This window comes from Panthera leo, chromosome B1 (genome assembly GCF_018350215.1).
Source record: "Panthera leo isolate Ple1 chromosome B1, P.leo_Ple1_pat1.1, whole genome shotgun sequence".
Lineage (NCBI taxonomy): Eukaryota > Metazoa > Chordata > Mammalia > Carnivora > Felidae > Panthera > Panthera leo.
The window spans coordinates 26,437,150-26,463,544 of NC_056682.1; the positions used below are offsets into that span (position 1 = coordinate 26,437,150).

The 26,395-nt window shown below is 37.7% G+C and overlaps 1 protein-coding gene across 3 annotated transcripts; it reads left to right on the forward strand.

Moving 5' to 3' along the window:
• The first annotated feature begins 528 nt into the window (after nucleotides 1-528).
• Nucleotides 529-26,395, forward strand: ERI1 (exoribonuclease 1). 3 transcript variants are annotated; one of them, XM_042934422.1, is made up of 8 exons: nucleotides 839-1,106; nucleotides 1,853-1,880; nucleotides 5,149-5,327; nucleotides 7,659-7,869; nucleotides 11,615-11,698; nucleotides 13,006-13,115; nucleotides 15,044-15,158; nucleotides 25,228-25,487. In XM_042934422.1, exons 3-8 carry the CDS (start codon nucleotides 5,275-5,277, stop codon nucleotides 25,468-25,470), a joined length of 816 nt encoding a protein of 271 aa, XP_042790356.1. In that variant the 5' UTR covers nucleotides 839-1,106; nucleotides 1,853-1,880; nucleotides 5,149-5,274; the 3' UTR covers nucleotides 25,471-25,487. The 3 variants fall into 3 exon arrangements, with proteins under 3 accessions (XP_042790354.1, XP_042790356.1, XP_042790355.1); XM_042934420.1 differs by lacking the exons at nucleotides 839-1,106; nucleotides 1,853-1,880 and adding an exon at nucleotides 529-788 and having other exon boundaries at nucleotides 25,228-26,395; XM_042934421.1 differs by lacking the exons at nucleotides 839-1,106; nucleotides 1,853-1,880 and adding an exon at nucleotides 3,153-3,372.

Here is a 26,395-nt window from a genome sequence, read left to right on the forward strand (position 1 = left end):
TGAGTTCCCCTTCCCTGCGCCTCAACTTGAAAACTGCCTTTAGGCAGAAAGCCAGGGTGATATAGAGTCGATCTTGTTTCTCTTCTCTCAGGCACAACGGTCCAGAATTTCTTATTGCCCAATGTCTGAAAACAGTTGTTTATATATTTCCTTCAGTCTTTAGTAAGTCCAGACCCATTTTCTCTGGTCCAGAAGCAGACGTCTTACACTCCTCACGGAAAACGGAAATTATTTTACAAATGTTATTTGCCACGGTGGAAGTTTACCGCTCCCCCTGGTACCTCTCGTTTTTCTTCTCAGGAAATACGGTGACGGGATCTTGTATCCTGGCGGTATTCTTTAGTGACTGGTGTAAACTGGTGTAACGGCAACGGGACACCTCGCCGCGGAGCGACGTCTCACTAGTAGCCTCCCGCGCGCGCCTCGCTCGCCTTCTTCCTCCCTCCCCCATCGGCAGAGGCGCTAGCGTTCCGCGCGCGCCCGCCTACTGCGCCTGCGCGGCGTGTGGACGCCACACGCTCCCGGAAGTGGGAGGTGTCCGCTCGAGTTTGTGTGGCCGCCGCCGCGGGAACGCGAGCCCGGTAATTTTTCAACGGAGAAAGGCGAGGCTTTCGGGCTTGGCCGAGTGAGAGTGAGCGAGTGTCGGGCTCCGGCAGCTCTCTCCTTACGTGACAGCCGGCATGGAGCATGAGCGGAGCAAACAGCCTGGCAGCGAGGCCGTGGCTCCCGCGCGGCTGGAGTCGCCCCGGTCCGAGTGTGGGGAGGAGCCGCGGAACCCGAATCCTGAGGTGAGTCCGCCGCGCCCGTTCGTCGGTGCCCGGCCCTTCCGGACTCCCGCGCCCCTGCCTTCTAGGCTGTTCCGCAGAAACGTCAGCCTTTCGACTCCCAACCCCGGCCGCTCCCCCTGTTCCCATCCCCGGCGCCTTTCCTCGGGTTGGTTGTCTCCAACCCCCCTGTCGCCCGAATTTATTCTCTGGCAATGTGATGTGAGGAAATAGTCAAGACGAGAAGTGTGTGAACTGTGGTTTTAGAAGTTCTGGGGGGGAATTCTGCTCTAAATACTCAGGGCACGCTGTTGCTGTAGTCATTCTGTCTAGCCCTTTTAGGTAGGTTATGTTTTTAAAACTCGCACCATACGCTCTAGGCGTGTCATTTCTAGGACCCGAAGTCCATTACCCGCCCCCCGCCCCCCAGCCTTAACGGAGGGTGATTGCGCCTATTATCGGAGCTTTTTGCCCATTTGCTACCATTTCATATAGATATTCTACACGGCCGCTTTTCGTAGTGATTTTGACAGCTCACTGGTAGAACCCCGTACGGAGCAGAACTGTAAAGGCGGTCTCAAAACTTCCTTGTTCATCTCATTTGGCAGGTATACATTATTGGTAACTAGCGCTGCAGATTGTAAATAATCCTAATGCTGAAGTTGGCCCATTTCATTTGAGTAACGTATGTTGAGCACTTCATAGAGTGGGTACTTGCACGAGGCTTCCTTGCTCTTAACTCTTCCATCAACAGCCAGTTCTCCAAATAGCAGCTAGAATGATCTTTCAGTGACATGAATCTGATGTGTTTTTCCCCAGCTGAGTCTTCAGTTGGCTGCCCGGCAGGACCCGGCTCCTGCCTCCGTTGCTGACTTCTTCCCTTTTGCTGTCACAGCCCTTAGCTTCATGGGTTCTTTTATGGTGGATAGTCTTTCTTCTTAAGGATCTCTGATGCTCCCTTTGTTCTGCACGACCTTCTTTTGGGTTTTTTGCATAGCTGTCCCATTCTCCTTAAGATACACACTCCGAAAGGCCTTGGATGCTGCCTCTCTCTAACGAACCTCTTTTCCACCCACCTCCCTCTTCAGGCTGAGATGCTGTCAATAACATCGTCATGTAAGTTGGCTTCAAAATAATTGGATGTACTTCAGTATATTTTGAAAGTCTTCAAACTTTGAGATATAGCAACATAAGACTTAGGTCTGTGTTCCAAATTGGTTTTAGTGACTCATAGTTGTTAAAAACTTATTGTTGATACTATTTTTTTTAATGTTTATTTATTTTTGAGAGAGAGAGACAGAGCATGAGCAGAGGAGGAGAAGAGAGAGAGGGAGACACGGAATCCGAAGCAGGCTCCAGGCTCTGAGCTGTCAGCACACAGCCTGATGCGGGGCTCGAACTCAACGAACTGTGAGATCATGGTCTGAGTGGAAGTTGGCCACTTAAACCGACTGAGCCACCCAGGCGCCCCGTATTGTTGGATACTATTAACAGTTTTGTTTTGTTTTCCTGTCTCAGGCAAGCAAAGTATTTTGTTGGAACATTGCTAAATCCATTTTCATTATTCCTAATGTCAGTTGTTTTTGTAAACTGATAGGTATTACATTTTCACATTTTTAACCAAGTAGGTACACCTTTCATCAGAACTCTTCTTTTGGAAGAATTTTAATCAGGCTAAATTATACTTCTAAGGTTTTGTTTTTTTTTTTTTTTTTTTTTTTTTTTTTAGCGTGTAGTTGCGGAGGCTGTTTGTTTCGTAGGTAATGCAGTTTTTTTGGCAATCATATATGAAAACATTTCCAAAATAACTATTTTCAAAATATTCTTGCTACAGAGAAAAGTTTCTTTTGATAAGCAGTTATCTTTTTATCTCACTGTTAAAACCTTTTCTTTCATGTTGAAATAACAAGTTGTGTTGAAAGGAAAACCTTTTAAGTTTCAAGCTATTAATCCCTTTCTCATCACAGAAAATGACAGCAATTTTGGAATACCTGTCTTGCAAAAGAAAATATGTAACTCAACTTTAAGTTCAAAAGCGTGGTAAGACAGTAAGCCTCTTTTTGGTATAAAAGTTTTTCATAGTCACTTCCCATACTGTATATGTTCTCTTATTTGAGATCATATAAATTGTACAGTCATTTATTTGAATACAGAAAAACTGCAGAAGGTCACAATACTGTGAAAATGAATATTCCTCTCCATAATATGGAATCTGCCCACACTTTTCTCATTATATGTCTGGTACTTTATGTGACCTGTGACAGGTGGACATAGACATTGGGGAGGATGTCATTGTCAATCTATTGTTTAGTAAAATAATTATGCATTTTACTAGATTTATAGTACATGCAGGTTTTTAATATTTTCTTTTTACTCCTTAGTGGGTTGACTTGAGCAACCTTCTTCAGAAACCATTAGTGTAGACCTTAAATTTGGGAGCAGACACTGATCACTGAGAACCAGACCTTCACGTGCCCTGAGCTTCATTGAAAGAGCTGGAGTTGGACCTGGGAGAGGAAGCAGATCTTCCTTTACAGAAATCATGATTTACAGCAGATTTAAGAGACCTTAGTGTTATTTTGGGTAATTTTTGTAGCTGCAGTTTTAGGTAAGAATTAAGCAAGTGAATCAGAGAGAGGACTTAGCCAAAGAATAAATTTGCTTAAATTGACTGAGCCATCTGTTTTGGTAGACAAACTGTTACTCATTGTTGACCTAAATTTTAACCCGACTGAAGATGGAGTTTAAAATTCACCGCAAGTTTAAAGACAAAGGATAAATTATCCTGATAAAATTCTAGCAATAAAGTAGCCAGGTATTGTAAATTTAATGTATTATTGAAAACTAATTATTTCCATAGCTTTAGTAAAGTTTTTTAACCATTTGTCAACAAGGAATTTCAATATAGTTATTCTTCAGTATATGGACAATTTACACATTGGGATTTCTGATCTCTTCCTCTGAAGACATAGGAATAATTCTTGAGTGCTCTAGCATAGTACCTAGCATTACATTTCTAGTAAATGTGTGTTGTATTAAACACACATTTGAGAGCTTTGAGCGAGAAATAGTCCCTGAACGTTTAGGATTAGTGCTAAGTCAGGGAATTTGGACTGTCCATGGTTATTCCCTCTTAACCTGTAATTAGTTCTTATGGGGACAATGTAGTAAATTATGACTAAATTAACAGACTAATATGGATTAATGCTAAGTACCAAAGTTTTTTTTTTTTAATTAAGTTTATTTTCTTGTTAGTGGGTTTTTGTTTTTTTTTTTTTAACGTTTATTCATTTTTGAGAGAGAGAGTGCAGGGTGGGACAGGAGTGGGGGGAAACCACCGCAGGGCTTGAACCCACGAACCATGAGATCATGACCTGAGTTGAACTCAGATGCTCAACTGACTGAGCCATTCAGGCACCCCAGTACCAAAGTCTTCTTGAAAATTCTGGAGCATACCTAATATTTGTAACATTGCATGTGGAAAATTGTTAACTTATAAATGGAACTTTGAAACTTGGCATATTAATAACTTTGAACTACCTGTGGAGTGATTACATTTGGGTTCAGTTTTTTCTTAACACAGAGTTTGACTTAAGGAGAGGAAAGATTTATGATACACTAACTGTAGTTCTCCAGAATAATTGGTATATATGTGGGTTTGGGAAATTGTGTGTTTTGAAGCTGAATACATTTCCTTCTTTGCTTGGGGTTCTAAGAGATTATGAACTAGGTTTCTGTATAGTCCCTTTTGTTTTTATATTGGTCAATTCTGTTAACTTAGTGAAATGAAGTGAGGTTAAAAAATTCTGAGGATGTCACTGACTTATACATGCACAATGTTGTAAAAGTTCTTTTAAAAATTGGTTTGTTTAGAAATTTTAGAATGTTTGTGAAAAGGTCTGTTCTGTAGTCTATGATGGTAATAAAGTTCCCATTAATAGCCATGGTGGTATGGTAGGTGGCATGGTGTTGGGAGCCCGATACACATAATCTCATTTAATCTTTATAATAACCTTGTTTAAATACTGTTTACCATTACCAAATACCAAATGCGACTTGGAATAGTTATTATTCTTTATTTTATAGATAAGGAAACTGAAGATCAGAGGCTAGTAAGTATTCAAGGTCATGCTGCTAGTAAATGGTCAGCTGGGGCTCTGTAGTGAAGTGCTCCCAGCACTGGTGCTATTTTTATTTAGCTTCATTTCCTTTAAGAAATCTCATGACTCAGAAGAGAGCAGGGTAAATCGTATTGGAAACATGTCTTCTTTCTATGCACTTTTCGTTGAACATGTAGTAATGAATAGGCCTCAGGAGTTTGAATCTTTAAGATGTTTGTATTAATTATAAGCTTATCTATATGTATATATATTTTTTTTGGTAGAAAAAGCAACAATGTAGATTTGATGGCCAAGAAACCAAAGGATCTAAGTTCATTACCTCCAGTGCAAGTGATTTCAGTGACCCAGTTTACAAAGAGATTGCTATTACGAATGGATGCATTAATAGAATGAGTAAGGAAGAACTCAGAGCTAAGCTTTCAGAATTCAAGCTTGAAACCAGGTAATTAACAATAACTTTTTAAAAATACAGAAGTAGTATATGCTTATCCTAGAAAATCTTGAATACACTGAAGAATTAGCCAATCATCTGTAATCCTACCATAAAGAGATAACCATTATTAACAATTCACATAGTAGCTACAATTTTCATTCTTGTAAGTGAATCTTTATGTGCACCTTTGATTATTTATGGCAGTGTCTTGGCCAGTAGGCTAAGAGTGCTGAGTCAACAACCGTGAGTATTTTGACAGTCTACCTACCAGCAATGTACAGAAGTAGCTATTTTATTGTACTAAATATATTTAAAATTTTTTTAGTTGCTCACTTGGTTGATGGTTAATTACATCTTACTGAGATTGGATATATATATATATATGTGTGTGTATATATATATATATATATATATATACACATATTTTTTTTTTATTTTGTCCACTTGTGTTATTTTTATAAAGAGGGTTTCTTTGAAACCAAGTAATTTAAAAAAATTATTCACCTATCAGGAAATATGTTTTTTTCTGTTTTAGCTTTTAAAAATATGCAGAATGATAGCATGCATTATATTGAACTGGATATTGAATGAGAAAACAATGCAGCTTAGCCAACTGTGTGTGTGTGTATGTGTGTGTATCTTCTGTGAAGTGTATACACTCTCTGTGTTTAGTAAATTTTTGCAAAACAAATCACTTTCTGTTGACTTGGAGCTTGGAGTAGGAATGAATGACCTTTGGAATGCAGAATTTTGATAGTTAATTGTCAGCATCAAGAAAAGAATGGACTGCATGCAGTAGGTGAAAATGGTTATTGTTTCTGGGTCCTCATTATCTTTTTTTTCTTATAAGCAATATTTATCCTCTGTTTTAAAGTTAATTTATTTTTTTGAGAGTGAGATAGAGCATGAGTTGGGGAGGGGCAGAGAGAGAAGAAGAGAGAGGATCCCAATCAGGCTCTGCACCATCAGTACAGAGCCAGACGCAGGGCATGAATCCACGAACTGTGAGATCATGATCTGAGCCGAGATCAAGAAATACTCAGGTGCTCCCATTTTGGTAATTTAGAAAATCTAAAGCAAATAAACATATTAAAACATTCTGTCTTAAAACAACAAACTGGTTAATTATCAATATTCTCATGAATAGGATTCTTTTTCAGTGGTAGTTTGGGAAGGAAAGTAAAAGGTTAAATTAAAAAAAGAATTTTAACGTATTTATTTTTGAGAGACAGAGACAGAGTGTAAGCAGGGAAGGGACAGAGAGAGAGAGAGACCCAGAATCCGAAGCTGGCTCTAGGCTCTGAGCTGTCAGCACAGAGCCCGACATGGGGCTGGAACCCATGAACTGTGAGATGATGACCTGAGCCGAAGTCAGAGACTCAACTGACTGAGGGCCCCCGGGTGCCCCTAAAATTTTTTTTTTAATAGTTATTAGTGATGTGTCGAAAATACCTTAGTTGTCATTGCACACTGGCTACAGTTTAGGTCCTTTTATTTTTACTGCCATTTTGTATTTGTAAACCATTAATAGGACTCAAACAAGTAACACTGAAGGAAGTCTGAGCACTAGTCATGACTTTTAATTTTTAGAAGTGAAGTACATACTGTTTGAGGTACATGACCACCATTACCAGTGATTGTTATCTACTTAGTACAATTTTTTCTCCACCCACTATTTGTAGAACATATATTTTGAAAATATCTGTAATCTTCTAAGTAAAATTCTATCCATGGTAGATTAAGAAACCTTCCAATTAAGAACCTATTGAGTATGGCTGTTCTTCTGGACATGGTTTACACTAGGGTATCTTCCAAATGAGTTTTCCTAGCTAGTAGACATTCAACTTTATATGCAAGGCTCATAATGCTTTCTTATTCATATGGGTATTTTAGTTGTCTAACCTATAAAAACCAAAAAGAAAGATAACATAAATATTCCATTTACCTGAATTTTCTTACTCTGAAATTTGTGTTTGGCCTGTAGAATAGTTCAACATTAATTTCAGTTGTTGTATTATGTATATCATTTTGGTATAAGGCAGTATGGCTATATAGGCAGTGTATGCTAACAAGGTGTATGGCTTGAAATACCGGTATAGGAGAAATGCTCTTATGTACTACAAAAATGAAAAGTTACTTCTGAAGGAAAATATTCTGTGTTACATTTGATTTTAATTCTTTGCTAACTTAGCCTTAAGTCTTGCTTTCTTTACATTTATTCTAGTTAATATTTGCTAAATTATGCTGTGACTGCCAGTTCAGTCCTTTGCCAGCAGGTAAGAGTTCAGATTTTTGATTGTAAAACTCATCTAAGAGTTAATTTTTTTTTTCTTTCCTTAGAGGAGTAAAGGATGTGCTAAAGAAAAGGCTGAAAAACTATTACAAGAAACAGAAGCTGATGTTGAAAGAGGGCAATTGTGCTGACAGTTACTATGACTACATTTGTATCATTGATTTTGAAGCCACTTGTGAAGAGGGTAACCCACCTGAGTTTATACATGAAATAATTGAATTTCCTGTGGTTTTACTGAATACCCATACCTTAGAAATAGTAAGTGAATTGTTACATTTTGATTTTTCATTTTTAGCTGCAGCTATTCTGGTGTTCTCTAGTAGAGCAGGGATCTCATTTGCTATTTTTTTTAAATTTTTTTTTTTAACGTTTATTTATTTTTGAGACAGAGAGACAGAGCATGAACGGGGGAGGGTCAGAGAGAGGGAGACACAGAATCTGAAACAGGCTCCAGGCTCTGAACTGTCAGCACAGAGCCCGATGTGGGGCTCGAACTCACGGACCGCGACATCATGCTCTGAGCCGAAGTCGTTCGCTCAACCGACTGAGCCACCCAGGCGCCCCTCATTTGCTATTTTAAAGCTAGAATTAGAATTTAAAAGTGGGCTCTTGGCTCTTGTTGTGTACTATGTATCAGCTTGATTAATAGAAAAGCTGTAATGAAATAATTTCAGAGGCTACTTCTCTCCTTTTCCAGGAGCTAAAATTACATTGTTTTTTTTGTTTGGTTAGAACACATATCTGGCTGGACATCAGAATCTCTTAGGGAGTTAAAAAAAAAAAAAAAAATGCCTGGCCCTCATCCCAGAGATTCTCATTTAGTTGTTCTGTGGTGGGGCCCCTGACATCAGCATGTTTTTAAAGCTTCTCAGTTGACATGCAGTCAGGATTAAGAACCACAGCTGTGGACTCCTATAGGCTCTGATCTCTAAAAATGGCAAATTACAGAAATTGCCTTTCAACTTAGAACTGGCCGTCTTTCTGGTGAAAAGTTTAGGGACATATGGCACTCGTAACCTTGGCTTTGAGCCATATAATATATTGGCTCTGTACTATTGGTTGTCACTGTCCTATTCGTTCTGGAAGTCGGAAGGAGTTCTCCAAAACACTACTATTTGCCTTGTAAAATCTGAGCAAACATATCATAACATCTCATCTGTCTAAAAGTTACTTCTCTTCCATTGCCAGTAGCCACCAAAACGTTGGGAGCAAGTATAAAAGGCTTGTGTATAAAAATGCATACATTTTTTTCTTAGTGTTATTCAGAATCTCTTTTAGTTATAATCAGCCTGTTTATATAATTTCCTTGCCCAAGGAAGATGGAAGTCTGTAAATTAAAAGGAAAAATGACTGCTACGACTGTAATAATCTTGCATAACTCACTAGATTCCACTTTTTCTTTCTTACTCAAATTTACTGCTCTAGCCTTTCTCTTCCCTCATTGAGACATTAATGACTTACTGCTTTTTACTGTATTGTTCCCGCCACATACGGACATGTTATTTTTCACACCATAAAAAGCTTTTACTCGATTCCACTTCCCTGCCAGCTACCCCATTTCTTTGTTCTTTTCTGGTAAGTATCTTTGAGAAAGTTAGGTACTGCTGTTTCCTCCCATTCTCTCTTAAACTCCCACCACTGTGGGTTTAAGTTAGGTCTTCAATCCTATCCCTCCACTAGCATCATTTGTTAGTGTCATCTCTGACTCTCATTCTAAATGCTGGTATAATTGACCACTCTGTCCTTGAAGTATTTGCTGCAGGTGACTGCCAGTACACCTCATTCTCTTAATTCGTCTCCATCCTCATTGGGCTCCCTTCCAGTTTCCCTTGCTGGTTCCTTCTTTTCTTCATAGCTCCTAATATTGGATGCCCCAGGGTTCAATGCTAGGTCCTGTTCTCCCTACAGATCCTCTCCCCTAATCCCATCTACTTTCAAAGCTTTCAGAAATTGTCTGTATGCTAATGACTCCCAACTGTTTATTTTCAACCTGGACATCAATCCCAAATCCAGGCAGCTTATTTAATATCTCTGCTTGGACATTTAAACAGACCTCTTAACATGTCCCAAAGTGAATTTACTCTCCACCTGTTGTGTGTTCAGCTTTCCCTAGCTTGAGTGATGGCAATTCTTATTTACTCAGTTCAGAAACCTTGGAATCATCCTGGACTCCTCTGTTTCTTCCCATCACACATCCAGACCAACTCCGGTTTGCTCTGCCTTCAAAATTCATCCAGAACCCAGCCACTTAACTGCATTCCTGTGACTCTAGTCTGAGCCCCAATAATTTCTTGTCTGGATTTACTGCATTCACCATCGAACTGGTCTCTGTTTCTGTCCTTGTCTCCTAAAGCAAGTCTCAACATAGTGTGTGGAGTGATCCTTATAAAATAGAAGCCATTTTCCTTCTTTGGCTCTTTCCCATCTTCCCTTCAGTGGCTCTTCTTTTAACTCAGAAAAAAGCCATATTCCTTAACATGATCTGGCCTCTCACCACCTCTATCATGCCATATTGACCTGCTTGCTGTTTCTCAGAGATACCAGGCATGTTCCACCCCCTCACCTCCAGGGCTTTAGTTCTAATTCCTTTCTTCCAGAAGTCTTGCTGTTTATTCCTCCCTCCTACACTCCCTCTCTTCTTTCCAGTCCTTCCTTGGTTCTCACCTTCTGCATAAAGGTGATGATCTATTTAATAGTCTAGCTGAAACCATCCCCCACACCCAATTTTTCTGATCCTGCTTATCTGCTCTACTTTAATTTTTAATTCCCCTGATCATTTGATAACTTACTATGTAATCTGCTTAAGTGGTTGCTAAATATTTGCTCATCGAGTGCATAATTCTCTGGTAATCATTCTGATAGAAGTGAATGAAGTTTTTTATTAATGGTATATTTGATACTACCTGCTTGTATTGAGAAGGGAAGTTGCAGCATATTTTTGAAAGATTTTCATTGAAAATTATGAAAATATTGATACTTAAAAGGATAGAGCCTTCATTTATCTGAGAAATTCAGTTAAGTGGACTTTTTCTTTCTGCAATGCATTTGGTAAGTAAAGAGCATCTAACTTTTAAAGTTCAGACATTCTTTGCTGTTGTTGAATGTTGCTCTTTGACAAGAGTTAACCTTTACAACTCATTGGCTTAATGTACTAATGTGAAGAAAGAATTTATTAGGAAATGGAACATTTTTCTTAATTTTTTGAGTCTTCTGTCACACACAAAAAGTCTTTTTCTCTGTATCTACCTAGTATTAGCGATTGCTGCCTTTAGGCTTCAAAATTGTCCTTAAGTTTTAAAAGTGACTTAGCATGTTCTTGTTTAGGGAGGCAGTGTTGGGCTAGAGGAGAAAGCGCTTGGAGGTCTGAGCTTAATGGTAACAGTACCGGCCTTATGAGCTCACAGACTTGTTGGGAGCAGATGAGAAGGCAAGCATGAGAGCTTCTCAAAGAGGATAAAAATGGCTACAAAAATATAGTATTCTTGCTCTTTAAACTACTACATCTCATGTAGTTCAATTTTGATTATTAGATTTCAGTTTAATGGAATCAACATAAAAATAAAGACTATTCAAGAGTAAATGAGAGAGCAGTAATCTAGAACTAATTTATTATAACTAAAGATTGGCATTTTTTTCAAAGAGTTTACTATTATTTAAAAAGCTGGTAGCATCTTGAAGTTGAGGTTGCATTATTAAGCTTTACAGTTTCAAATAGTACAAACAAAATTATCAACATTTTGCTTCTCAAGATAATGTGTAAACTGGTTTGAAGGCTTGCTTTCAGATACTTGTTTTATCTTAAAAAAATTTAAACTATGAAGCATAGTCAAAATTAGAGTGCTTTGGGAGTAGAGAATTATCCTGAAATGGTTAAAATTCTAGAAAGGGTTATGTCATAAGCACCTATAAAATTATAGTCTCCTGTGGCTTAATATTTCATGTACCTTGTGTCATGTATCTGAAGTCATAGAAAATACTTTAACTTGCTCTCCTTTCCTTGTAGGAAGATACATTTCAGCAGTATGTGAGACCGGAGATTAACACCCAACTTTCTGATTTCTGCATCAACCTAACTGGAATTACTCAGGTTCTAATTCTATGTTCTTTTTTCTAGAGTTTGAAAGAGGTTCTGAAATTAGGGTTGTATTTCATAGTTTAAAAAATTATTATTATAAACAACGTACTTACTTGATAAAGATTTTCCATATTATAATATGAAAAAAGTAGGAAAGCAAATTTTATACCTGGTAAAATCTTTCTAGCCTTTCCTCTTAAGGACTGGCAATGATGAATCTAAAGGTTTAATTTTTTTGATCATTGGTAGAATAATTGTTACCATGCTGGACTTGGAAGTTTTAAAATGTATCTGTTTATAACCTGACCTTCTATATAGGTTAATGTTTTATTAGGTCTCTGATCTTTTTATTGTGTTGTAATGTGTTAGGGCCTTTGTTTAGTTAGTTCCCTTATTCATTTACTCATTCACTCAACAAGTATTTGAGTGCTTCCTGTAGTATTTGCCAAGGTACCTGGGACACAGAGATAGTTAAGTCAGTCTCCTCAGGTCACTCGACAGTCTGTATTCAGGAGGACAGACAGACTAAACCAGTGAGTGGTGACAATATTGTTAAGACTAATGAGCAAGTCGTTGTTTTATCAGGGTAGTATGGGCATCTTATGACAGAGGGAATGGAGGGCTGTCCTGTGCCAGACTTCCTCAAGTTAGTGAACTTGGGCTGAATCATGATAGGTCAATAGGCAGGAAAGAATGGCTGGGCATTTCACGTGTGCATGGTAGGACTGTCAGTAGTTGGGGATGGTCAGGTGTGCATGAGCTAGTAAGAAAGTGGTCAAAAATACAGCTAAAGTGGTAGAAAATACAGCTACAGTGGTAGGCGAGGGAGGCCAGGTCATGAAGAGTCTTGTGTGTCTTTTTATCCTGAAAGCCTTGGGGAACGTTTGCAGGATTTTAAGTACGGAAGTGACGTGACGATCAACTGAGGAAGCTCAGTCTGGCAGCGGTGTGTTATCTGTTGTAGAAAGATCTGAGCTTTGAGATAGGGAGACCGTGTTGGAGGGCTGTGGCTTGTAGCTGGGAGATTTCCCTTTTCTCCACTCCGGAGAATTAGTCAGCCACTAGGTTGAGGCCTTAAAAAAAGGAGAACCACTGGGGATGATCTTAAATCTTCATTTGGGGAGGATTGTAAACAATCTTTAATTATCTTAAAAATGCAATGTTAGGTGGATCTCAGCCAAGGAAATCACGTAGAGTTTAAAATATCATAGATGAGACTTTCTCTTACTGTTCCTTTCTCTTCAACGTTTGTGTCTGAGTATTTGTAGGACTACATGTAGCTACTCTGATTTTTATATATTTTACTTTTATGTCCTCAGGATCAGGTAGACAGAGCTGATACCTTCCCTCAGGTACTAAAAAAAGTAATTGACTGGATGAAATCGAAGGAGTTAGGAACAAAGTATAAATATTGCATATTGACAGATGGGTGAGTATTTAGCAAAATTATCTTTTGTAATTTCCTTTTTAAAGATAAAAGATGTTCATGTTCATTTAATGTTCAGAATAACCACAAAAAGTATTATTTACTGATAGTTCTGGGGTCTCCCACAAGAGACCATATTTTTCTCACATTCTTATTTCTACTTAAACTTTGAATCCTAGGGACCAAAGAGAGGAGGGAAAGCAATGGTAACAGTCTAATCCAGGACTAGAAGACTAGGGAAGGATAAGTGTTAATGTGTAAAACTAAAATGACCTTTTTATCATGACACTTCCTTGCTCAAAGAAGTCCCAAATTTTCAGTCTGGCTTTCAAGCCACACCTGAAGCCTGTGTATCCTAATCCACCTGCCATTCTTTTCCACTGTGGTCATGCTGGCCCATGAACCATATGGTGTGTCCTTTGTGCACTTTTTCATGCTTTTCTTCTACTAGAAGGCTCTCTTCCTTTACTACTTTATTAAGCCCTTCTGTTTTACTATGCATACTTCAACTCATACTGATTTTTGGTTTTTTGGATATCTCACAGGCTTTATATATGTACCATTTGTGTTGGCATCTAAATATTCTGATAGACTTAAACTTTATTTATGTAAGACTTACGTGTGCAAGGTGATTAAAAATCCTTTCAGGGTAAGGACTTGGGCTACTTGATATAATCTTCCATAATGCTTACTGTAGTCTGAACTCAAAATTTTGTGTGCTCAAAAAGCATTTGTTAGATGAAAAATTTAGAGGGAAGATCAGAAAGATTAAAACAAGGATTACAGGCATTGTGCCAAGGCAGCTCCTAAAGGATAGTGCTATTAAGATTGAAGAAGAAAGTCCTAATCGACTTCTGTTTCAAACTGTGGACAGATTGCACACTAAAACGGAGATGTCACTTACATAAAGGGTTTAGTGACCCTTACATAGGAAAAAAGCACTGAGTATAGTCACATTATAATTGTGTTTAAAAGTAGAAATTTGGGAAAATGTTGATGGACCTCTTTAGAAATCTGTTGATTTTGAATGTGAATGAGCAATGTGCCTACCAAAGTATATAGGTGTTTTTGTCATAACACAGTATGTGTGATTCTGTAAAAACCTCACATTCTGGGACATAGCTCATACCTCCAGAAATAATTTGGACCACGCAGGCAAGCAGTTCACATTAAGTGGAAGTTGCCTCAGAGGATATTACAAATGCACAGAAGCAATAGGATCCTGGGGACAAGCACTCGTTTTTAATTTTTTAATAATATACTTGAAAGTACTGTTGGCAGTACAGCAGCTGAGTTGAGAGTTTTTTCTTTCCTGCTGAAGGTTATAATTTCTACAGCTATTGTCCCGATTCCTTTTTTCCTAGGAAAAACCATGTACAAACCAACACAACGTCCATATTGTACAATCAGTATTTTCCTACTTAACTACATAAGTTGATTAGTGTTGTAGAAACATATGCTGTAACACAACAAATTGTATTCTAACCCCTGAATAGCTACTTTCTTCTCTTTGAAATATTTTGTTCATTTGTTTTGTTTCAAAGCACACCCTCAAAGAACTTCCTAATATGATAAACTTGCCATTAAAAGTAAGCTTAGCAGAATTATTTTTGGCTTATGAAAAAATAATTAGCAACATAGAAGTCTGCCCAAGTAATCAGAACCATGAAAATGGTCATGATGAGCCTAGTAAGAATTAGTCAGTTTGTGAGAAAAATTTAATATACCTGACTTGTACTTTTCTTTGTTTTTTTAAAGTTTATTTTTGAAGCAGTATTTTGGAGGTAGAGAGGTTAATTTTGTAAGTTTGATATATGTGAATATCAGCAAGAAAGGGGATGTGTAAATCAAAAACAAATAGAATGATTTTACTTGTAAGAACAGTATGGTATTTATTTCATTGTTTTTCACCCCTGTTTTTATTTTACAAGTTCGTGGGATATGAGTAAGTTCCTGAATATTCAGTGCCGGCTAAGCAGGCTCAAATATCCTCCTTTTGCTAAAAAGTGGATCAATATTCGAAAGTCATATGGGAACTTTTACAAGGTAAAAATTTTCATTTTATTGATTATATTGCTCTTGATAAACTTATTACATTTTGCATGTACATCACATTGTGATTTACTAGGTGCTTTTCACAGGAAAAGGCAATATACCTATGTTACTTACTATCTAAACATGAATATGATCATGATCTTATGAATTTAGAAAGTTGAGCTGTTTTTCTTTAAATCTATTACCATTATTTGAATAGGTTAATTGTATATACATGCTCTTCAGTAACAGAGGTTTGAAACTATAGGGGTATTTAATGTGTGAATTGTTTGTGGAACAAATGCTCCCCACTGAATTTTAATTTTATCAGAGTTAATGCATAGGTGTAGTGTAAATTTTTAAAAGTAGTATTACAAGGCTTATGACAAGTGGCAGTCATCCACTCTGGCCCTTACCGGCACTGGTTCCTATTCTCCTAAGGCAGACAATTTCAACTTTTTGTAGCTCTTTCTTCCAATATTTACCTTCATACTTTTAAATGATAGGTTAATGCTATTTGTTGAATTTTCGGTTTGAGGTATCTCTTGAGTTCCTGCAATGGAAGATGAAGATTTAGCTCTGTGAAAAAGCCACAGTACCTGCATGTCCTTCCCCTCTGTGTGTCTTCCTAATTAGTTACATTATCTTTGTAATCAAATTATTCCTAGGTGCTTCTGTTCTTGTAACACTAGAGACTTCACAACTTCTCCCCAGATTTAACAAGTGCCTCCTTCAGTCGTTATCCTATTACTTTCCATTCAAACTGTAGACTGCTCCCCAGTACTCAGAACACTCAGGTGCCCTCCAGTGTTCGTTTTCTCTCTCTCTCTCCCTCTCTCCCTCTCTCCCTCCCTCTCTCCCTCCCTCTCTCCCTCTCTCCCTCTCTCCCTCTCTCCCTCTCTCCCTCTCTCCCTCTCTCCCTCTCTCCCTCTCTCCCTCTCTCCCTCTCTCCCTCTCTCCTTCTCTCCTTCTCTCCTTTTTCCTTGGAGATTACCTGCCTGGAACTTTTAATCCTGTTCTAATTTGAACTTTTTGTTTTTCAGGCTTTTTCTAAAATCATCCTAGGAGATTTTTCTTTTTCTTTGCTTCTCTATCACATGTAAGACCTTGTGCTGTCTTCTTTCTTCCTTTACAACCTCATTTTGATGAAGCACATCCTAGTTTCATGAGAAAAGGCGCTTTCCCTTAAAAACATTTTTTGTGGTTTTGACATTTTTTAAAGCTGAGAAGTGTACATAGAGAAGAGTGGAGTTTTTTTTAAAGTGAAATCCCTTGTAACTTCCGCTCACTCAACCCCGTTTCTTCTTCCCAGAGCCCCCTACCCCACAGTCCATACTTTCATGGAAATCATTTTCTTGTTTTTCCTTACAGTTTTACTGTTTATATGTACATCCGTTATACTTTTGCCTGTTTTTGAACATGTTTTAGCATCGTGCTGGCTGTATTGTTCATTTTGCTTTTTTCCCCGGCATTATGTTTGAGATTCATCGATGTCATGTATGTAGCTGTTGTTAACTTTATTGCCATGTAGAATTTCATTGTATGAATATCAGGAGTTTGTTTATCTGCTCTATTTGACTGGTCATTTGGGGTTTTTATGAACAGTGGTGCTATAAACATTCTTACGCATGTCTTCTGGGGCTTCTTTGCACTCATTTCTCTAGGGTCTAAACCTACGAGTAGGATTGCTTGTTGTAGGATATGTGCATCATTGATGTTAGGTAATGCAAAAATAGTTTTCTGAGGGGGTTGTACCAATTTGCACTCTCCCCAGAAGAGTAGATGAGTTCATAATTGCTCCACGTCTTTGCCAGCATCTGGTGTTGCCAGACATTTTAAGTGTTTACAAATCTGGTGGATGTGGGATGCCATCTCATTAAGGTCCTAATATGCATTTGTTTAATTGCTTCTCAGGTTGAGCTTGTTTTCCTATGATTATTAGCCATTTGAATTTATTTTGTAAAGTTCCTGTTTAAATCTTCCCATTTAAAAAAATTGAGTAATCTGGGGCGCCTGAGTGGCTGAGTCAGTTGAGCATCCGACTTCAGGTCATGATCTCGTGATTTGTGGGTTCAAGCCCCACATTCTGCTCTGTGCTGACAGCTTGGAGCCTGGAGCCTGCTTCAGATTCTGTGTCTCCCTCTCTCTCTCTTCCCCTCCCCCACTCACCTGCACGCCCTCTCAAAAATAAACATTAAAAATTGGGTAGTTCTTCTGTAACTGTAGATTATAAATTGTGGTTGCGTATAGATATTTATTTTGGATACTAGTCCTTTGATTATATTTGGTGTTTTTTTACTTCTTTGTGAATTTAGCTTTTCACTCATTTTATGATTTTTCAAAAAAACTTTTTTTATGGAAAATTACAAATGTATACAAAAGTTGACAGGTATAATGAACCCTCGTTACCCAGTTTGAATAGTTATAATCTCATGGCCAACCTTGTTTCATCTGTATCTTCGCCTGCTTACCCCTTTCCTTACTCTATTGAAGCAAATCTCAAACTTTATTTTCATTTGATCTGTAAACATGTTGTTATGTAATTCCAAAAAATAAGGAATTCTTTTGAAAAGCATAACCACCATACCATATCACACAGAAAAACCAACAGGAATTCCTTAATGTTCTCAAATAGTCATAAATATCATAGTTTTCTTTTTAAATTTAATTAGCTTTTTAAACATAGTCGAAACATAGTCGATATCGATGTTATATTAGTTTCAGGTGTACAACATAGTGATCGGATAGTTCAGTACATCACCCCCTGCTCACCATGATCCGTGTTACCATCTGCTAGCATACAGGCTTATTACAGTGGTATTTACTGGTCCCCGTGCCGTGCATTTCATCCCTGTGACTTCCTTTATGCTTGGGAGTTGGTACCTCTTAGTCTTCTTCACCTTATTTTTTTCTTCTACTTTTTGTGTTTTGAATCAGAATAAGGTCCACACATTTATAGTTGGTTGACATGTCTCTTAAATTTTTTAATCTCTAATTAAATTCCTTTTCCACCTGTTTTTCTCTCTAACAATTGTTTTATTTTATTTTTAAGAAACAACCATTTGTCGTGTAGGTTTTCCCACTGTCTGCATTTTGCTAATGTGATAATTCAAATGTGTCTCTATGCTCTGTGTTTTATGTAAATCTGTAGGGTCTTGGGCCCTTTTTTTTTTTTTTTTTTTTTTTTTTGCTGTACCTCAGGTGACAATGCATTCTTATATTAGGACATCTTTGTCAAACCTTTATTTATTCCAAGGATAATTATTAATAATTTAATAATTAATTAAGCCATAACATAATTTTTAAGTCTGCATAAAAATATCTATTGTTCACAATACATTAGAGTGTTCAGAAAGTTGCAGATATATTAAGGCAATAACATTGCCAGTGCTCTTTTTTTTTTTTTTTTTTTAAGTTTATTTTTGAGAAATAGAGACAGAGTGGGAGACGGGCAGAGAGAGAGACACACACAGAATCTGAAATAGGTTCCAGGCTCTGTGCTGTTAGCACAGAGCCTGATGCGGGGCTTGAACTCATATGCTGTGAGATTATGACCTGAGCTTAAGTCAGAGGACCAACCGAGTGAACCACCCAGGCTCCCCACTCTTTTCTTTTTAATACATTTTTTAAAGTTTATTTATTAATTTTGAGGCAGGGGAAGGGGCAGAGACAGAGGGAGAGAGGGTCCCAAGCAGGCTCTGTGCTGTCACTACAGAGCCGAACGCTGGGCTCGAACTCATAACTGTGAGATCATGGTCTCAGCTGAAATCAAGAATCAGATGCTTAAGCAACTGAGCCATCTAGGCACCCAACCAGTGCTCTTTTGAGTACAGAGTAGTATTTCTTTGTGAATCTGTATATGTTGACCAGTTTATTAGGCTGCTCTTTTCTATGTGGATTTCTTCTGTTCATAAATTTATTGACTGTGATGCCAATTAGTGTAAGTTGAGGAAACTTAACATTTATCTTTTTAAAATGTTTCCTTCTCTGCCGTCCCCCCCCCCCCCCCGCCCCCCATATCCAAGCAGGCCTAAAAGTCTTAGCACAAATTTTTACTATATAGGAGTCTAACAATGTATGGTCTTTGGCAAGTACAAAGTATTCTTTTTTCCAGGGGCACCTGGGTGGCTCAGTTGGTTAAGTGTCTGACTCTTGGTTTCAGCTCAGGTCATGATCTCATGGTTTATGAGTTCAAGCCCTGACTCAGACTCTTCGCGGACAGTGCAGAGCCTGCTTGGGATTCTCCCTCTCTCTCTCTCTGTCCCTCCCCCGCATGTGTGCTCTTTCTCCCTCTCTCTCAAAGTAAATAAACTTAAAAAAAAAAACAAAAAAAACAAGTATTCTTTTTTTTTTCTTTTAAAACCAAAAATTACTCTTTATCCAGCCTTTCTTAGGAGTGGAGATAGATAGATCTCTAAATTTGAAATTAATCTCTTTCCTTTTCATAAATTAAAAAATTCATAAGGCAAACATAATACTTTTCTGTTTAATAACTGGCTGAAACTTAAAGTGGGTTTGAGTTTTCTATGAGTAGGCTGAAACAATACGGATACAAATACAGCCTACAGACACAATTTTATACAAGATTTTGGAAAATAAAAAAGCTTATTTCTGCGTGGCATGATCAGACTCAAGTGTAGGTTTAACTCAAAAATATGCAGACATGTTAGTTTTTAATTTCTTTTCTAGTTCTTTATACACATTAAATGTCATTTTTGAAATAAAAGGATGAAGCACATTGGTAAGGTGATAGCTGTTTGTTTTCGTTCTTTTGTTTTTGTCTTTCTTTTTCCTGTACAAATACTCAGTTCTGGTTAGGATTTGAGACAAGCTTGCATGGATTTCGTATTCCACTGAAATGAGACAGCTTCTGCGCTCGCTCTTCATATTGTTAAATAAGAAGAGGTTTATTACTCACACATATAAAAGGTTGAAAGCTGCAGTGAAATATTCGTTGCTTTTCTGTGAATGACTGGACCCTCTTCTTTGGCAGAAATCCACAGCTATTCTTTTTTTCTTTTTAAATTTATTTAGAGAGAGCACAAGCAGGGGAGGGACAGAGAGAGAGGGAGAGAGAGAATCCCAAGCAGGCTCCTCACTGTCAGCACAGAGCCCGACTCAGAGGTTCAGTCTCACAAACTGCAAGATCATGACCTGAGCCAAAATCAAGAGTTAGACGCTTAACCAACTGAGCCACCCAGGCGCCCCTAAATCCACGACTATTCTAAAGGCAGATCAGTAAATCTCTTCTCTAGTGTACAGTCAGACTGTACATTACAAAGCTCTTTTCAAAGTGAAGTTCTGTGGCTGAGCAGAAGATTCTAAGAAAGGGTTTTTTACCTAGTCACCCTCTGGTGTTGAAAGGGAGGAAAAATACTGTCTAATTTTCTACAATTTGTCCAGATGGCTTACATTAAGTCTTGAGACTTGCTAATAGCTTTTCTCACTGTCAAGCCTAAGCAAAAGTGTGAACATTGGCAGTTTTTTTGCAATATGATTTTCCCAAAGATTCACTTTTCCTTGAAATCCAAGAATCTTACCACTTGAAGTTAAGGGTTTTCTCCAGGGTCTTATCTTGTTGAATTAGTTTATGTGATGAAAATGTCTAGGCTAGTTTCTGCAGCTCTTCTGCAAACCAGTCAGCAATTTCTGGCCTACCACTTTCCTGCCATTCACCTTCCAAGTCAGTCACCGTGCTGAGAACTTCTTGCCAGGCCAGAGAATGCGTGAGGTTTATGTGCTCTTTACCCAGGTTCTCACACAGCTCTTCAGTTTTAGACAGGATTGAGTGAATTGGCCCTTGTTTAATAGAGCTGATAATTTTTTTTGGCACAATCCCTGATTTTTCATGTTACCTCTGATTTATTTTGTGGTAAAATAGGCATAGCATAACAATATGCACCATTCTGACCATTTTAACTGTACAGTTTAGTGAAGGATGGACATTCATATTGTCATGCAGCCATCACCACCATCCATTTGCAGAACTTTTTCATCTTCCAAAACAGAAACTCTATACTTTTTAAACAGTGTTACTGTTGCCCCTTCCTCCAGCCCCTGGCAGCCACCATGCCACTTTCTCTGTGAATTGTACCGCTCTAGGTACCTCATATGAGGGAATCTTCCGGTATTTGTTTTTTTTGTGACGGGCATATTGCATTGAGTGTAATGTCTTCAAGGTTCGTGTGTGCTGTGGTAGGTGTCAGAATTTCCTTCCTTTGTAAAGCTACGTGATAATTCCATTGTTTGAGAAGTTGTTTGAGAAGTTCTTTCCTTTTGAAGGCTGAATAATATTTCATTATATTTTTAGACCACATTTTGTTTATCCATTCATCTGTTGATAGACAGTTGGGTTGCCTCCACCTTCCGGCCATTGTGAATAATGCTCCAGTGAACATGCAGGTGCAAATAACGGAGTCCCCGCTTTCAGTTCTTTGGGCATATACCTAGAAGTGGAATTAGATCATACAGAAATTCTATGTTTAATTTTTTGAGGACCTCCCAAATGGTTTTCCATAGTGGCTGCCCCATTTTACATTGTCACCAGCCATGCACAGGGGTTTCAGTTTTTCTGTATCCTTGCCAGCACTTATTTTCCATTTTCTTTTTTTCTCTTTTTTATGTTTTTTATGTTCTGAGGCAGGGGATATAGAGAGAGTGTGCACGCTCCATTGGGAGAGGGCTAGAGAGTGGGGGGTGGAGGGTGGAGGGTGGAGTGGGGGGTGGGGGCAGAGGATCCAAAGTGCGCACTATGCTGACAACACAGAGCCCGACAGAGGGCTCAAACTCACAAACCCTGAGATCATGACCTGAGCCAAAGTCTGACACTTAACCAAATGAGCCACCCAGGCACCCCTCTTTTTATATTTTTAAATGATGGCTATGTAATGGGTATGAAGTGGTATCTCACTGTGGTTTTGATTTGTATATTCAGAATGATTAGTGATGTTGAGCAGTTTTTCATGTGCTTATTGGCCAGTTGTATGTCTTTGGAGAAATGTCTGTATAAGTCTTTTTGCCCATTTTGAAATCATGTAATTTTTTTTTTTATTGTTGAGTTTTAGGAATTATTTGTATATTCTGGATATTAATCCTTTTTCAGATCTATGATTTCCAAATATTTTCTTCCATTCTGTGGGTTGTCTTTTGCTATTGATAGTGTGTCCTTTTATATACGAAAGTTTTAAATTTTTATGAAGTCCAGTTTATCGAGTTTTTCTTTTGTTGCCTCTGCTTTTGGGTGTCATATCCAAGAAATCATTGCCAAATCCAATGTCATGTAACTTTTCCCTTAGGTTTTCTTAGAATTTTGTAGTTCTGACTCTTTCTTAGGTTTAGTCTTTGATCCATTTTGAGTTAATATTTTGCTAGTGACTATACTGAATCTGTAGATCGTGTTAAGTATTTCTGATTATTTAGCAATATTAAATCTTTCAATTTATGAACATGTCTCCCCATTTAATGTATGTTGTCTTTAATTTCTTTCAGCAACATTTTGTAATTTTCAATATACAAGTCTTTCACTTCTTTGGTTAAACTTTTTTATTTATTTTTTGCTCTGAAATGGAATTTTTTTCTTAATATCCTTTTTGGATTGTTCATTATTGTATAGAAATACAACTGATTTTTTAAGTTTATTTATTTTGAGAGAGAGAGAGAGAGCACGTGCAGGCATGAGCAGGGGAGAGGGAGAGGGAGAGAGAGAATCCCAAGCTGACAGCGCAGAGCCCTATGCAGGACTCGAACTCACGAACCGTGAGATAATGACTGAAATCCTGAGTCAGACATCTAACTGTCTGGGCCCCCTGGGCTCCATGCAACTGATTTTTTGTGTGCTGGTTTTGTATCCTGTGACTTTGCTGTCTTTGCTTATTAGTTCTGACAGTTTTTTGGTGAAATCTTCAGAATTTTCTAAATAAAAGATCACGACACTTGCAAACATAGATAACTTTTTCCTTTCCAGTGGAGATGCCTTTTATTTTTTTTTTTTGCCTACTTATTCTGGTTAGAACTTCTGATACTGTTTTGAATGGGGAAAGTGGGCATCCTTATCTTGTTCCTGATCTTAGAGGGAGAGCTTTCGGTCTTTTCACCATTGAATATAATGTTCACTGTAAATTTTTTATATATGGACTTTGTTATTTTGAGGTAGATTTCTTCTCTTCCTACTTTGTTGAGAGTTTTCATCATGAAAGGGTGTTTAATTTTAACAAATGCTTTTTCTGCATCAATTGAGATGATCATGTGTTTCTTTTTTCCCTTCATTCTGTTAGTGTGGTTTTTTACATTGGTTGATTTTTGTATGTTGAACCATCCTTGCTTTCTAAGACTAAATCCCACTTGTTCATGGTGTATAATCCATTTAATATGCTGCTCAATTTGGTTTGCTGGTATTGTTGAGGATTTTTGCATCAGTATTTATAAGGGATACTGATCTGTAGTTTTCTTGTAGTGTCTTTGGCCTCCATATCAGGATAATGCTAACCTCATCAAGTGATTTAGGAAGTGTTCCCTCTTCGGTTTTTTGCAAGAGTTAGAGAAGGATCAGTGTTAATACTTCTTTAAATGTTTTTTAGAATCCACCAGTGAAGCCATCTGGTCCTGGGCTTCTCTTGGTTGGGAGGTTTTTGATTACCAATTCTGTCATCCTCCTTACTTATTGTAGGTCTTCAGATTTTCTGTTCCTTAACAATTCAGTCTTGGTGGGTTGTGTGTCTAGGGATAGTCCATTTCACCTAAGTTGTTCAGTGTGTTGGAAAAATTATTTTTGGAAGCACATTTTCTAGGTGATATTTAGTGAAAGGACCAGAGGGTGATAATTCCAGCTAAGGATAATTAATGATGTTTATCATGGTTCTTTTATATCATTTACTTTGTGATTCTCCTAATAACCCAGTGAGTAAACAGGATAACTGTTAGTCTTATTTTATTTTTTAAAGTTTATTTTTGAGGGAGAGAGAGCACACACGTGAGTGGGGGAGGGGCAGAGAGAGGGAGCAAGAATCACAAACAGGCTCCACGCTCATCACCTAGCCCAACCCGGGGTTTGATCTCACGATTGTGAGATCCTGACTGACCTGAGTGAAATCAAGAGTCAGGTGCCTGACTGAGCCACCCAGGTGCCCCTACTCTTATTTTACAGATAAAGAAGCTGAAGCCCCAAGATGTTTAGGTGACATAGCTATATAGACTACACAATGTAAAACTTAACAGATCTTCCCAGTAGTGATATACAGAAGGTAGAATGGTGCTTCTCAAAAGTGGAGGGGCATATTGAAATTTGGGGTGTGAGATTTTTATATTTATCAAGTATTTAAATAAATTTAAATATTTATATTTAAGTAAGTTGAAAAGTATCACATGATAATGTCTTTCATTCTTGATCTTCATCATTGTTTTTTTAAGTTTATTTTTGAGAGAGACGGAGACAACGTGAGTGGGGGAGAGGGAGAGAGAGAATCCCAAGCAGGCTCCGTGTGGCCAACACAGAGCCCCATGTGGGGCTCAAACTCATAAAACCACAAAATCATGACCTGAGCCAAAACCAAGTCAGACACTCAACTGGCTGAGCTACCCAGCCGCCCTGATCTTTGTTGTCTTTAGTCATAGAAAGGCTAGATTTTTTTCAGTGTATCCACTGAAGGAGTCTATCAATTAAAATAACACATTACAGTAAAATACCATACAAAAGAATGTTTGAGTTCAAATGGTAGAGCTTTAACTTAGATGTCTAAAACAATACATTTCTCCACCTCCGCCCCCCTCCCCAGGGAATGAATGAATGAATGAATGAATGAGTGAATAAATAAATAAATAAATAAAACAATACATTTCCTTTCATAAATGATTTGTCAAATTACAAAACTAGATTCTTTAGATGTCTTGAGGATTCTGTTTATATGTATTTTCATCTATAACTTCATTTTTTTAAGCTCTGAAGGTTTGAATTATTTGCTCCATTTAACCAAGAGTATTTGCCCTTTGCCTAACTTTAACTATTACTGTTAATTTTCAATTTCTTATTTTTCACAGTGATTTATAGAATACTAAAGAATTATTTACTAAGCTATTTATTTTTCAGGTTCCTAGAAGCCAAACCAAATTAACAATAATGCTTGAAAAGCTAGGAATGGATTATGATGGGAGGCCTCACAGTGGTCTTGACGACTCTAAGAACATTGCCCGAATAGCAGTTCGAATGCTTCAAGATGGATGTGAACTCCGAATTAATGAGAAAATGCATGCAGGACAGCTAATGAGTGTGTCTTCCTCGTTGCCAATAGAGGGCACTCCAGCTCCACAAATGCCACATTCTAGAAAATAACAACATTTTTGCCCTTTGCCCATGGATCATTCACTCTAACTGGAGTTGCTACAAAGAGGTAGCAGATGAATACTTATTGAATTAGTCATGCAGTGCAAAATTTGAGCACCTTAAACATTTAAACTCTTACTACAGTTACAGTTATATATAAATGTATGTGAACAGATTCTGTGGAGAGGGCGTATTGAATTTTTTTGTCACCAGCACTTTTAATATGAGCAGTATTTGTTACACAGTAACAGTTCCTGCTTAGAAGTGAATTTTGTAATTTAAGGTGTCCAAGATGTGTCCCTTTTGGTTTTAAAATGCGAACGCTTTATTGGCTCTTCCCTTGAATGTCCTATCTTACTGATGTTAAAATATATAATGTATTTCTACATTAACATCATTAGATCAAGTCATTTCTTACAGTGCAGAAAAGATTGGAAGGCCTTATCTAGCCTTTGGGTTTTAAGAATATCATAGTCCTTTTGATTTTTGAAATCTATATGTGAAGTTCACCTGTGCATAGTGAATTTCATAAGGTACTTGGTACACATACCTGCCCACATTTCTTTTCAGTTTATAATTGGAAGACTTGTGTGTTAGATTATAGGGCCTTCTTAAAAGTTCAGTTACTGGTGAGATTAATGGAAAGTCAGAGGAAAATACCATTTAAAAGAGTTTAAGGGCTGTACCTCAAACTTTGTAACATATAAACATATCAGTGGGTTTTTCTTAACTTGGTTTTTTGGTTCCCCTCCCTCTTGTGACTTATATCTACCCTAATTCTTAAATCTAAAAGACCATGCTTTGAAATAGACTAAAAATAAGGGTCACCACTTAATTTTGCATTTGTATTCAACACTATGAGTAAGGTTAATAAAGTCAAATAATGGTTTTTAACATCTTATGTTTTTATTAAAAGTTGATTTTACATAGTGAG